The following is a 15,409-nucleotide window of genomic DNA, read 5'->3' as shown; positions in this document are numbered from 1 at the left end:
CTTAGGCCTGTGTCTTACTCATGGTTCATGTTAAAGCTCCCAAAATCAATATGAACACTCAGGCCCATGTTACAAAGGGGCCCATGTTACCCCCACTTTTACCTGGGGGTGAATAGGCATCTCTCTCCGACAGGGTCAGGGGTGGGGGTGACTCTATTCCTCTAACCACCACCTGCTCTGTGGCCAACCAAGTTTGCACTAAAAACTTTACAGTTAACACAACTTCACAGAATTAAACTCTCCACTTTCTGAAATGCAGTACTGCACTTTATTGGGATAGTAATGAGGTCAGGAATCGCTTTTTACTTTACCTTTACCGACCTTTGTAAAAGAGTAAATTACATCTGTAAACAGTTTAGTAATCTATAATTATAAAAAAAATAGAATAGCCCAGATTTTGAGGCCGCACTTTCTCTTGCATAGTTTATATACTAAGTGTTTCTTTAACTTGAAGTAATTCTCTTACAGATCCAGAAGGGGTGCTGTGGTGTAATCACTGTTAGGGCATGCTGCTCACAATCTCAAAAGGTCATAGGCTTCCAGTGGTCCCTTCTCTGACATCCCCCAGGTGCAGGGGTATTTCTCTTACAGCTCCAGAAGGGTGCTGTGGTGTAATCACTGTTAGGGAATGCTGCTCACAATCTCAATAGGCCATAGGCTTCCAGTGGTCCCTTCTCTGACATCCCCCAGGTGCAGGGGTATTTCTCTTACAGCTCCAGAAGGGTGCTGTGGTGTAATCACTGTTAGGGAATGCTGCTCACAATCTCAATAGGCCATAGGCTTCCAGTGGTCCCTTCTCTGACATCCCCCAGGTGCAGGGGTATTTCTCTTACAGCTCCAGAAGGGGTGCTGTGGTGTAATCACTGTTAGGGAACGCTGCTCACAATCTCAATAGGCCATAGGCTTCCAGTGGTTCCTTCTATGACATCCTCCAGGTCCAGAGGTGCCACCCTGCGGTGAGGAATGAGCTTGCCTCTCCTTACATTGCCAACATTTTTTTTCAAAAGACCCTGGAGACACTGCAACTAAGCCTTTTAAAGGTAAAGTAGAACAATGTTCCACCTGCCTACAAGCTGCCTCTCTAATTAAAAGAGGGAAATGACAGGATGAATCAGGCATTTACTATCTCAGACTATAGTAACGAAAGAAACATTGAGCACACAGTAAGAGCAACTGATTTTAGAGCATATGACACAAAAATGCGGGGTTTAATGGCACTGTAGGAAAAGGTCAACCTAAATATGTAATGGTTGTAGGAAGAGCTCTATTTTATTCAATTTGATTTGTATAGGTGAGCATCTAAAGTACATTTTTACTCACTCTGTATAATACATTAATACAGTAAGTATAAAACCTGTCTAAGAGCAGACACTAACGTGAAATATCTGCTATTACCATTACTAGCCAGCAAATTTTCTTCTGTACCCCTCTTGTAGCTTTATTTTGATACTGAACCCCCCTCTTTTTCCTTTGTCTCCATTGATTACATTCTTAGCACTCACTGTTTTCCCCTACCAGCTGCCTGCCAAATCTCACTACCTTTCAGTGCAGCAGTGACACATTTGGCAGCTAACTACAGAAAGTTAGCATATTTGTAAATTTTTCAACAAGTATTTTTAGTACTTTCAGCATTGTGAATAGACAACCATTCACAAATGTAAAAAAAAAAAAAGCCATTTTGAGGGTCAATGGGCTAAAAATAGAGAAATATTTCCAGTTCCAGTTACTTGATAGGGTATTGTAATTACCTTAGATAACATATTTATTTCTGTGCTTATTACAATTATGTAGAGTTGTTAAAAAAAGAGTGAAAAAAAAAATGGATAAATGCGTTTAATGGATAGCTATGCTGAATAAGTTTTTGTAGATCTTGCCGACACATGCACTTTGGGATCTATTTATTGGGATCACATAATTCACATAAGTTTCTCCCAAGATTCACATGCTTTTATTGGCAATAAACTGGAGAAATAAGTGAATCCTGGGTGCAAGTTCTGTGACTCTTGCATGAAAATATTTATAAATAAACCACCTAAATTTAAATTAGCGATCTCACAATCATTTTTGTTGTGGAAAATGCATCTGATATTGGGCAGGAATTGAGCAAAAATAAAGAAAAAACTGAATATTTTACTCCCTCTACAGCAGATTGTACTTAACTTTACTTTGCTCCTATGCTATTCTGTTCAATCAGGGTTGCGGTTAGAAATCACAGGACCCCCCCCGCAATACAAAAATTCAAATTTTTTACAATTTCTAAAAATGTTGTTTTTTACTATTGTAACAATTACTTTTTTTTTACAATTTATTTTCTACTTTTTTTTTAATGATTTTTTTTTACAGTTTTCTTGAGGTGGGGTGGGGAGGTGAGTGGCTGAAATAACAGGGGTAAACAGACATCTCACCTTTGAGACAGAGAAAGGAATTGAGCACACAGATTCTTCAGTTCCTTTCTCTGTAGCCTCAGCTGCACTGAAGATGAATGAACAGGAGACAGAAGCTCCTGTTCATTCAAAAACTGAAGCATAGTAAACACAGTTAACTATGCTCAATTATCAATGGACACAGGAGTGGTCAGTACTGATTGCTCACTTTGTCTAATTCAGAAAAGGAAAGGGCCCGTAAATTACATATTTACTAGCCCCTTCTCCCACTCTCCATCAACTTGTGTACCTGGAGCAGCCAGCGGGTGGGGAAAGACATCAGCGCTGTGGGGGGGGGGGGGCCCGGGCACACAGGGGGGGAATCAGACATGGGCAGGACAGGGAGAGGGATCAGTGCAGCAGGGCAGGAGTACACTTTACGAACGATACACTATGTTTTGGTCACTCCCTTCAGCAGCTGAAAGCCAGGTGAGTAACCAGCTTTCAGCTGCTGGAGGGAGAGACACAGACACAGTGCATCGTTTTCTAGTTGTCCCCCCTGTCCTGCTGTACTGATCCCCCTGCTGTCCGGGGCCCTACAGGAGGCCTGCTGGTACCCCACAATAAGAAGCCCTGCATTCAATTGACAGGCTCTAAGAAAATACATGGAGGAGCATGTGAATCACCCCATTTAACAGTGCATGTGCTTGATTACTGGCCTAGCTCTGTCATATGGGGCATGGAAAGTTCTTTGGTTCTGGTTTGCCCATCATGGGTAAAAGGTAAAAGAAAGGTACACTTTAAAGGGGAACTTTACTTATAATAACTTGATAAAAAAAATGTTCTTTAGCAAGGAACATACATTCCACATTAATAATTATGCTACAAAAATGAGTGCATGCTGTAAATTGCCTCCATCGTTGCTACAGTTTGTTCTTGCCGGAGGCTGCCATTTTGCTGAAGCCAAGAGCCCATGAGCAGCAGTAAATCTTTAACCTAATACCAGATCTGCCTCTAGTGGCTCTGATTTTCAGCACAATTCCAAAAATGGAGAGCAGCTGAGCATATGCAGAACAGGGTGAGACAGTGTTTTACTGGATCTTAAACAGACTAGGCACTTATTTTTTATATTTTATATAGCTATACCTGCAAAAGGAGCCAGCCTGAAGTGATCTATCAGGACTTAATTTTCTGAATACAGTTCCACTTTAAGAGAAATCAGTTCTGAATTTAATTTTTTTGCCATTGTTTACATTTTTATTTGGCTATATAGTTTCTTAAAAAAATAAAAAACTTTACGGATTCTGAAAGGCAATGCAAGAACTGTGAAATATATATGAATTACATTTACAAAAGGCAATGCCACAGCATAGAACTCTTGTGTTTTGGCACCACCTAGTGTATTTGTATTTATTGCATGTGAAAAAATACATGATCTTTTGAAAACACATTTGCTGTACTAAAGGAGTAGAGAAGATTTACCTAGTAAAATAAAGTGTGCACTTTCCTCTCACACATTTATTTAACACATTCTAAACAAAATCATATGGCATTACACTTCCAAGTATTACACAGGAAACATGCTAATTCCACCACTAGCTCAAAAACATTAAAAAAAAGTAAATAAGATAAGGTAAGCAAAAAAAGAAAGAAAATGTATAATACAGTGGTGATCGAAAGTTTGGGCACCCCAGGTAAAAATTTGTATTCATGTGCATAAAGAAGCCAAGGATAGATGGAAAAATCTCCAAAAGGCATCAAATTACAGATTAGACATTCTTATAATATGTCAACAAAAGTTAGATTTTATTTCCATCATTTACACTTTCGAAATAACAGAAAACAAAAAAATGGCGTCTGCAAAAGTTTGGGCACCCTGCAGAATTTATAGCACTGCCCCCTTTGCAAGGCTGAGACCTGCCAGTGTCATGGATTGTTCTCAGTCATCATCTGGGAAGACCAGGTGATGTCAATCTCAAAGGTTTTAAATGCCCAGACTCATCTGACCTTGCCCCAACATGGGATCTTCTAAGCAGTTGTCTAGAAAACTGAAACGATCACCACTGTATATAAACTATATGAAACTTATTGTAAAACAGCTGTAGAGTTATAGCGGGCCCATTGATAATTGATTTACTATTCACAGTATGTATACAGCATCGATATATGACAGTGTGCTTTATATTTGTTTAAAAATAGTACACACTTTAGTTTCTGCACTAATGCTGGTCACAATGTGAAAGAAATATATATTCTGCAACAATGTTTGTGAGTGTACTATAAATGACAATATTTGCCATTGCAGGCGTCCTAGATTACACAGTCCATATTTTGTGTATATTGTGTTTCGTATATGCTTTTTTCTATTTATTATCTCCACAACTAAAAAGTGAACATTTTATTTTTTTCCTAATTATTACCATAAATATTACATATGAAAATATCACATTTACAGCTTCATAAAGCAAGTAGAGCTCCAGGTGCCCTTTCATATATTTACTTATCTATTCTTAGCTACTTTGTTGAAAAAGACTGTTTTGGTAAGAGTTAAAGTGATTGTAAACCCTCACCTTGTAAAACAACCCATTCAGTTTAAAATATAAATCAAAGACAAAACATTTATGTATACATATACAAACAAAACCTTATAAATACCTTTTTTCCCCTTTTTATACATGATCACATTCCCTCTGTTCTCAGCTGCATAAGAGCCGAGAGAGGAGAATCTGAATTCCCAGTGAATGGCTGTGCAGGAGGGGAGGGGGGGATGGTGTTTGCCAGGACAAGTTTGATCATTGGAGGAGAGCAGGCTGACTTTCCAGCATACCTAGAGAACTGACCATGTTCTCTTGCTTAGTGTGGTCAGTTTTTAGTAGGAAAGCAGAGGGACTGGCAGGAACACCAGGGATTTCACACAAAGGAAGCAATACAAAGAGAGTAGGATACTTTTTTCATACAAGTACAGGGTACATCAGGCACATATCAGGAATATGAAATGTTGGGTAACAAATGCTTTAAACAGGTAAAACTCAGATAAGAATAAAACGTAATGAGTCAGAGAAACTCATACCTTCTCTCTCTTTTTCTGCCTGTTCTGTTCAGATGGGGCTATACAGAGCTTCATTAAGAGAGAGGCTGAAGGCAAACCGTCTACTGTGCTCTCTCATTAAAGTGACCCTGCTGCTACATTAAAAAAAAAAATATCAATCAATCACAACCAGCCTATAAAGGAGCATGTTTAACCACTTGCCGACTACTCAAAGTAATCCTACTGTGGCAGTGCAGCTATCCTGGGTACAGTGACGTAGACCTACGTCGCTGGAGTTCATGTGATTCCGGCGGCACCGGAGGCTCGCTCCCGCTGTGTTTGCACACAGCAGAAGTCGGGCCGGTGGAGGAGAGGCGGTGATCGCCGCCTCCCTCCCCTGATCGTCGTAGAAATGGTGAGAAGACCCGCCTGCTTATGTAAACAAAGCAGGCGGATCTTTATCAGTGACAGACAGGGAGAGATCACAGGATTCAGCAATCTCTGTCTGTGTCACAGAACCCCCCCCACACACACACACACACACACATCAGTAATCATGTTTTTAATGACTACATAGTCAATTTTCTTCAGGTGATGTGGTGGAAGGTTCTCTGTTTATTTTAGCTCCCTTGTTCCTGAATTCAATAAATTTACATTTTTCTATTTGGAACTGTGTGGGTGCGTTATTTAGAAAAATCCAATATTTATATCTCTATACTCTTTAAAATATGGCGCTTTTTGGGCATTCTCTCTTGATGTCTTTTTTCCTTTTTTATATGCTTTTTTGCCATATGAGTATCATTTAACCTAGATTCTCCAAGAGCGAGTAGGTATTACCAATTGAATACCTTTTGTGAATATTAGCTTGGCTTTCCAGCAATTTTCCCCTTTTTTTGTTTATACATTTAACCCCTTGATCACCAACAGTGTTAACCCCTTCCCTGCCAGTGCCATTATTACAGTAACAGTGCATATTGTTAGCACTGAATACTGTAGTAATGTCACTGGTCCCCCCAAAAGTGTCAAAAATGTCAGTTATGGGTCCGATCTGTCCACCGCAATGTCGCAGTCCCGCAAAAATTTGCAGATCGCCGCCATTACTAGTAGAAAAAAAAAACAAAAAAACAATGAAAATTACAAAAATCTTTCCCGTAGTTAGTACAAGCACAAACCAATCAAAATACGCTTATTGTGATTTTTTTTTTACCAAAAATATGTAGCAGAAAACAAATTGGCCAAAAATCTTAAAAAAAAATCGATTTTTAATTTTTTTTGGGGGGGAATGTTATATAGCAGAATGTGAAAAATATTGTTTTTTTTTCTTTCAAAATTGTCGCTCTTTTTTTGTTTATAGCGCAAAGGTGATCAAATACCACCAAAAGAAAGCTCTATTTGTGGGAAAAAAGGACGCAAATTTAATTTGGGTACAGCGTCGCGCGACAATTGTCTTTTAAAGTAACGCAGTCCTGAATCGTAAAATAGGACCTGGTCGCGAAGGGGGTAAAATCTTCTGGTCTTAAAGCAGTTAATACTTACCTTTCCAGCATTTGATGGGTCAATTTTGCTCCATTGAGCTATGGGTGCAAATGGAATTCAACATATTTCAGATACCTGGCCCCCTCTGAGCACTGTTGTCCCTCCCACCAGTTCCATCACCCACTGGGAAGATGAATATCAAACATATCTTGTTATAGACTGGTTGTGATTTTTTTTTATTTTATTGTAGGGACAGACTCATTTTTTTTTAAAAAAAAGCCATCATGCTCTTTAAATCCTCACTTTCCCTTTAATCCAAAAACAAACTCATGCAAAAAATGCAAACTCACCCCAGAGCTGAGAACTCATTTTATTGCAGGTTCCTCTACCTCTCATAGGCAAAAAAAAAAGAAGAGGAAGCCCCCCAATACCTGCTGTAAATTATATAGCACATAGTCCTTACCTATGGAAGGGTCATCCGTTTGTTCGCAGACTTGAGATACAATTTTCTTCTTGATTGAGTCAAGAACATTAAAGTTTTCAACCACAAAAACATTTTGTGGATTCCCGGCAATCTGGATAAGCTCAAAGTTGTTTTTGAGACCAACTCCAATAGAGAAGATTGTAATTCCATTGTTCCTCAGTTCGGCGGCCTCTTCATATACAGTATCATGTGACTCACCATCAGTCATTACTATTAAATACTGATGAACATTTTGGTTTTTACGACTTCCATTGGCAGGATCAAAAAAACGTTTGACAAACTTCAGGCCTTTTCCTGTATAGGTATTTTCATTCAGCTGAGCAATCTGGTCAATATGATCTTTCATTTTTAAACTTGAGTAGTGCTCATTCAAGAAAAATTCTTTCTGGGGGTTCTCGCTGTACTGGGCCACCCCAATTCGTACCCGGTCCTCTGCAATAGCGAAGTTGTCTACTATGTCTTTCATGAAAGCCTTTGATGTTTCAAAGTCAGTTGGGCTAATACTTGCAGAACCATCAATCAAAAACACAAGATCAAGCTGTTGATGATCACAAGCTGAAAAGACAAAAGAAAAACAAAAACATGATTTTATATATAATAAATCTAAACCCGAAACTTGCTTTTCCTTGTATACTAGATAGGAACTAATAGATAAAGATGGATTATGAAGTTTTAAAGCATAACTCCAGACATTCTAAAAGTTTTGGATAGCATGGGTAAGATTTAAAATTCCTGTGAGGTTGTTTTTTGTCTTTGAGATTCGCCTTTACATCCCGTTCTTTGACCTAATATTAGAAATGGAGGTGGTAGGTGTCACTTGGCCAGGAAGGCACAGACAGAAATAAAAGCATTGTCAGAAGATTTATCCCTTCCTGATTGTAATCAGGGTTACATTTTGCGTTTGCCCATGTTGGAGAGATTTCCCATTACATCTTGTCACAATGTAAAGGGAAATCTCCCCAAAATTGACTAGGACAGCAATACAAATCTATAGAGGAATCAACCTTTTCCTGCTCTATCCAAAAACGAAATATGTTTTGGCTGGAGGTGGGCTTTAAAGTGTTACTAAACCCACAACAGTAAAATCAGTGTGTATATGCAGTAAAGCATGCTTGTTATACTCAGTGTGAAACCTAAGGGGTTAATCCTCTGCATTGTGTAAAAAGTCTGTTTGGTCCAGTCTTCTCTGATCCTCCCCTTTTCTCACAGTCCCCAAACCATCTGCTAATGATCAGTTTGGTGTGTATTGCTAGAGAGTTTTTTTTTTTCTTGGGAGAGTGCATGTGATCAGCACAGGGCCAATCAGCACTGTCCAGACAGAGGGTCAGGGGTCCTGCACCCTCATAGGACAATCCAGGGAAAATAAAACTGCTCCCACAAGCTTTAACCAGAAACTGATAGAGGTCACAAGACTGCTCTAACTGCTGATGAGAAAGGGTATATATCAGTTTATATTTACTAAAATGATTGTATTTCCATGTTCTGTGTACTGTTGGAGACCAGATGCAGGCTCCTGGGTTTAGTAACAATTTAATGATGGGCTTGAAAACTCAAACATTCATTAGTCAGATTTTAGTATTAACTACTGGTGCTGCTGCAAGCTATAAACCAATTATCCACCACATGGCTGCAGTTTACAGTCATTTTAGGAAAACATAAAGTACTTAGAAACCCACTAAAACACAGCAGAATATAGGAGCTCAAGTAAGTACAGAAGACAGAACACAGAATGCCGAATTCTTTATTAATCCCATAAGTAAAAATTTTATGGCAAATCCTAGTCTTACATAAACTTCACTGCAATAGGTACTGTATATTTTAGAAATGTGAAAACATATCAGGAAATCATTTTATATGTAATACCTGCTTAAGCGGCAATACAAACTTGACATAAACTTGGAATCTAGCATCTTTTTGAAAAATCAAAAAACTAAGCATCATCCCTTATCATTGCCATTCTTTAGTAATGTCTTCTCTTGTGGAAAAGGTGAACTAAGGCCTGGTTCACACTAGTGCAATTTCAGATGTGACTTGAGTGGCAAGAATTGCATGACAATAGAAATCAAGTTATTTTCAATGGTGCCTGTTCAAATAAATGCAGAGCAGTGCAGCACAATTTTGGAAAGGGTCCTGTGCTACTTTGGTACAATTCCAGCATGATTCAGGTCCCATAGAATATGCAAAGTACATCCAAGTAGCATCCAAGTTACATCATACAATCACACTGAATGTTGGATCAAAATCAAATGCAGTGTGAATATAAACCAAATCATGTGAAAAAAATACCAGATTCACATAACAGGATATTTTTGTTTAAACCTACACTTCTTTAAGGGAAAACTGTCATATAGAACATTAAAGTTGGCCCCAACGGCTTAATCTACTAAAAAAAACTAGACTGCCAAATTGTTAAGGGAAATCACTAAGGCTGGCCATACATGTTCAATTTTCTTGTAGAATTTTCTGTTAGATTTATCAAAAACCATATAATATGAGGTCAAAACTAAAAAACACTTTCAATTGTATCCAATTAGGCAGGCCTTTGTACTACATAGTTGAAGGTAAATCTAAAGAAAATTGTACAGAAAATTGTAAGAAAATTCTATAATGTATGGCCCTGAAGAAGTAGCTGTTTGCTTCACCGGGTCCTTTGCGGTCTTAATCTAAATGGGAGGGACTGGTTTATTATAATCATCGAATGCACCATCAGAGTTCTAATGAAAAAAGCTGCAGGGTCTGCATTCCTTTAGAAGTATTTAACCCTTGACCAGTATTTTACCAAAACTGAAATTCCTTTTGCAAATGATGCCTAAAATGTGACTTCTATATTAGTGCAGACTTCCGAGAAAATCAGTGGACTGATCACACAAGCAAGAAATGGCATTTCTCAGGGAGCGTTCTGAACATCAACAGTGTACAGAGCACCTCTAGGTTGCCATTTTGCATTTTACAAGGACAGCAACTGCATATTGAAAAGGAAAAGTATTTTTTAACAACATTAAATTATAACAACATGGTTTGTATAGCAATTTTATATGCTGTATACTTTTTATTTGCTTTATTTTTTTCCACATAACTGGAGTTACCCTTTAAGGTGTGACATCAACTAAGAGACTTGCAAGTTTTGTACATTTGTACACCCACTATCCAAGATTTTTAACAGAAAAATAAATAAAGCTACATATGAGAAAGAAATATACAATATAAAAACATTCTTTTATGTAGATTATGTGATTTACTTACCCGGTTTAGACTGATCACAAACACTGTGTGTTATATTCTCATGCAAAGCTTCCAGGCTAGTGTAATCATCTACAAAGAACCATCTATCTGGCCGTCCAGCAATTTTCTCAAGCTCTTCTTGTTTGGCTCCACCAACTCCAATAGCAAAGATTATAATACCATCGTTTCTTAAAGATTGAGGTACTGTATCTAATTTCGGTCTGTCTGCAGAAGTTGTTTCCCCATCGGTGATAAGAATTATAATCCGTTCAACTCCAGGACGACTTCCATGAATGGGATTAAACCTTTCTTGGGTGTACATTAAAGCTGTTGCAGTAAATGTAAATCCCTTTGTTCGTTTTAAAGCAAATATAGCCTTGCGGACCTCAGGTTTGGTAGAATAAGCTTTCAAAGGGAATTGTTCTTCAGGTGTAGTGCCATAGGTCACAACACCAAACTGGACATGTTCCTTTCCAACCGTGGAGTCATTTACTACAGCTTCCATAAACCTTTGCATAATTTTAAATTGGGAAAGGGTGATGCTCGAAGAGGTGTCCACTAAAAATATGATGTCTGCAACCTCTGTCCTTTTACATGCTGCGAAACACAAAATAATATATTAATTATTATTATAGCTGAGATTTCCATAATATAGACTGGAGGTGGCAATTTTTAGAGTCTTTAGAGACTAGCTGCTAGTAATAACTTTGCCTGTTTTAAGAAAGGGGTAAAAACAAATGTCCTACAGTATGTCCTCCAGAAAAGATGGCCCACTGATAAGTAATTGAGATTGGGAGAAGTTATTTTAATATAACCATTAATTGAGCAACAAAATATCCACAGAAAACAAGTGAGAACCTACTCAGAAGATGGCAGAGCCCTCTTTCCTCCTGTAAATCAATTCACAGTAAAAGTGACAGAACTACCTATGGAAATCAAATGCTTTTTTACATGGTTTCAGCATTTAGAAAGCATTTATATATTAATTACGGGGAAAAAAAAGTGCCACTTCACTATTTTTACATAATTTGCTGTCAAAGGCCAGCTATTTAGTGGGCAGTAGAGGCTTTAAGATTTAGAAGTGGAATGACAGGTGGCAGGGATCAGTGCTAGGAGTGGTAGAGTTTTAGGTCAACTTTCGTAAAAGTAGAAACTTAACATACACCATGGGCCTACGGTGCCAAGGGCTCTATAATGACATCAATATAAGGAATAAGATAAAAACTTGCAGTTAGCAGAAGGTATGTGTATTTCACTACTGCTGTTACAATAATAAGGCTTTATGCCTGGTTTATTTTAAGGCTATTTTTAAGAAATAGTGTGAAGGTTAGACTTACGATCTTGAGGATTGCAAATTTCAAACACGATCTGCTTATTTAGAAACGCCAAAGCATCAAAGCTATCCTCAAGGAAGACATGGTCTTGCTTTCCTGCAATCTCCAAAAGCTGTGAGTTGTTTGCATTCAGTACACCAATAGCATAAATGTCAACACCCTTGTTCCTAATAGCATCAGCTGGTTTTGCCACTGGATCTGAAGACTCTCCATCTGTGATTATAATAAGATATTGTTTCGTTTGTGTCCTTCCTCCCCTGACCAAGCTGAAATATGGCAATGCATTTTGTAACGCGACTCCAGTCATGGTTCCTTGACCTATTTTTTCCATACTTGATATGGCATCTTGAATTTCATTTTTCTTTTTATACTTGTTGAGTGAGAACTCTTCTTTGATTTCAGAACTAAACTGGATCAGGCCAATCTGAACTCTGTCTGGACCAATTTCAGACTGCTTCACTATGGAATTCATGAATTCTTTCATCTTCTCATAATCATCGTAATTGATGCTGCCAGAACTGTCAATCAGAAACAGGATATCTGCTCTCATGTCTTTGCAAGCTGGAGGCAAGAAAAAGACAAACAATAATATCTGAACATAAATATGTTTGTACAACATATAATCTGGCATACAAAACTATATTGAACTAAGGCTAAAAATGTCAGATAGTAATTAGGAATATATGAATACTGCCCATGATACTTGGTGATAGGTTTTAGCAAAATGTTAAATGTTTGCAAGTCAACAATCACGGAGGATTAAAAAAGGGACACAAACAGACAAACTAATACATAATCAATCAGATGAGAAGCGAGGTAAGGAGTAAAGAAGGGGGTTGTAGAATGAAAGGCAGAGGGGAGAGAGTCACAGGAGGAGAGAATGGTAACAAAATTGTTAGACAGTGATTCAGAAAAAAGAAGTCCACATTCAGTCCATTATTTGTGTCAAATAGAATTATCATTCTTGGATTAACTGTTTTCCTTTCCTGAATATTTAGAAAATTCTCTTTAAGAACAAAAACATTAATGTCTTCTATAGAACGGTCTGGTTCTGAGAGATGATGCCTAAAAGGTGTGCAGTGATGCTCTTGTTCTTTTGTGGTGTGTCTACGAAGATTCATTCTTTTCTGTCATTTCTGTCCTGTCTCCCCAATTTACCATTCATTTTTTATTTTTTTGCATTGACTCAGGTACACAAAATTGCTGGAGGTACAGTTGCATGTAATACTATGGGTTGATGTGGCTGCAATCACCTAAATAATCACCTGGCTAAAATCACCTTAATGGCCCATACACACGATCCGAAAACCAGATGACAGATCATCTGTTGTTTTTTTTTTTTGCAACTAGTCACATATCAAAAATAAAGAGTTTACTGAAGTTCTGAAAATTTTTGTACAACAGAATAATAAATCAGAAGTGATGTAATGTGTTGTAATGTATTTGTATTGTATTTTAGAACGAAAACTATACTGATTAAAATAAAAATGCATGATCTGGCATCGTACGTTAAACAATTTTGTGCTTGTCCGATCGGATAATATCTGATAAAAGGTTGTGATCGGCCCTCTAAAGCTGAGTACTAACAATCAGATTATTGTACAATTGCTTCGAAAGCAGTATTTTTCACCTGATTTATGGATCATGTATACGGGCCATAAGAACGAACAAAATCTGAAGCTATTTATTATTTTGCTTTGCAGGAAGATATGTTATGCTAGGGGTAAACCTTTTTTTTTTTTTGGGGGGGGGAGGGTCAAGAATGTTTACTAAAGGAATCCTTTATACTTCATCTCTCCTATAAGAAGTTCCCACTGCTTAATAAATATTATACTTGATTCTTAATAAACCATACATAGTGTCTAAATTAAAGGTTAACTCAACCCAAAAGTAATATGTTTTAATCGTCTCTTGGCTTATTATATTGTTCAGAGTCAGAGCCCTAAATAGCTCAAGTCTTCACCCTGTCTCACACTAGCATAGGATTCTGTTTATTTTTACTTATGGTGAATCTGGTGAATCCATGAGAAAAGTAGGGCATTATCACTTGGCTTTGTAACTGCCATGCAAAAGTATAATTTTGATGAGGGTATCTAGTCACTGGATACCCTGACAAGTAAAGCTGGTCATATACTGCTGCAATTTGCTTGTTTCCTGATGAACTTATTGGGTGGCCCCATCTGCTGCCTCCCACTCTACTTCCACTCCCACTCTTTGGTCAGCCAAACAGTTGCTGCATCCAATCAGATGCAGCTGCTGTTCGGGTAACTACAATCCATTAGTGCGTCACAGCTGTTAAATATTGTGGCAGCTGTGACGCACTATTTAGAAAAAGAATAGGGGGGTATTGTGATTTGATTTTTCACCACACGGATTACAGATGATTTGTAGACTGCTCTATCATTATTTCAATTATGTGTATTATTTACTATATTTTAATTGTCAGACTTCAAATTTCTTACCTTCTGGTGTACACAAATCGCGAGTTAATTCATGCTTAATTAAATCCAGAGAATCAAAATTATTAACAAAAAACATTTTGTCTTTGCTCCCAGCTATGTCTTCCAGCTGTTCTTCTACTGCATTTTTGACACCTATGGCGTATACAGTGATGCCATCTCCTCTAATATCTGCTGCAGCTTCAGTCACCCGATCTTGAGACTCTCCATCTGTAATGACGATCAAGGACTGGGGAACTTTATTGGGCCGTTCACTTTCAGCTTGAGCAAAGAGACTTTTCATTGATTGCAGAGCCTTTCCTGTTTGTGTCCCCCCTCCTAGCTGGTAGATTTCTTTTATTGCTTCCTTTAAGTTCTTTTGTGCAGTGAACGTATTGATAGTGAATTCAATCCTTGGGTTGTCAGAGTATTGCACCACTCCAAAGCGTACGCTATTTGGTCCAACCTGAAACACACTTACTACTTCAGTCATAAATTTCTTCATGTCCTCAAAGTCTTCTGGGTAAATGCTACCCGAACCATCAATCAGAAAGTAGATATCAGCTTCTTCTGTATCCACGCAACCTAAGAGAAAGCCATTTGCAGTTCGTATGAAAACAAATTATGGGGCCCTATATTTACTTTAAACAAAGCATGCTGTTATATTGTACAAAAAAATAACTTCAAGCTGTATAACCTTCCAAAATCCCTGCTAGTACTTCCAATAGGGCTCACAGAATCCCTGCCAAGGCTACACTGGGCATGTCCACTAACCAAAAGGTTTTTTTTTAGGATTCAGCCTTTGAATTGCCTGGTGCTGTGTCTTCAAACAAGCTATCAATTAGCAGAACCCAAATTGTTTAACACTTCTTTTGTATTCTGTTTTTTTCTGCTTTCTTTATTGCCTACCCAGATTGTCTGACTAACCTTTGCTGGGGACCTACCAAGACCCCTGCCTGAACTTGATAACTCTCTTGTCTCCAGCCTGTTAGTAACCTGAAATATCAGAATTTATTTCTGCTTGCCCTCTGCCAAGATCCCTTATTAATCCTTATTGAGCATTG

At 38.0% G+C, this 15,409-nt stretch overlaps 1 protein-coding gene across 1 annotated transcript in view; it reads right to left on the bottom strand.

Moving 5' to 3' along the window:
- Nucleotides 1-15,409, bottom strand: part of LOC309556062 (collagen alpha-4(VI) chain-like) — a gene marked incomplete at its 5' end in the record, with an annotated part of 225,801 nt that overhangs the window by 174,370 nt on the left and 36,022 nt on the right. The window contains 4 exons of the mRNA XM_082258374.1: nucleotides 7,331-7,906; nucleotides 10,595-11,170; nucleotides 11,911-12,468; nucleotides 14,370-14,930. Coding sequence (XP_082114500.1) covers nucleotides 7,331-7,906; nucleotides 10,595-11,170; nucleotides 11,911-12,468; nucleotides 14,370-14,930 — 2,271 coding nt within the window. The remainder of the gene's footprint in view (nucleotides 1-7,330; nucleotides 7,907-10,594; nucleotides 11,171-11,910; nucleotides 12,469-14,369; nucleotides 14,931-15,409) is intronic.

The sequence above is a fragment of the Pelophylax lessonae genome (assembly GCF_965119305.1).
Source record: "Pelophylax lessonae genome assembly, chromosome: 5".
Lineage (NCBI taxonomy): Eukaryota > Metazoa > Chordata > Amphibia > Anura > Ranidae > Pelophylax > Pelophylax lessonae.
The sequence above is the reverse complement of the archived record's forward strand: the minus strand, read 5'-3'. Positions and strand labels throughout refer to the sequence as shown.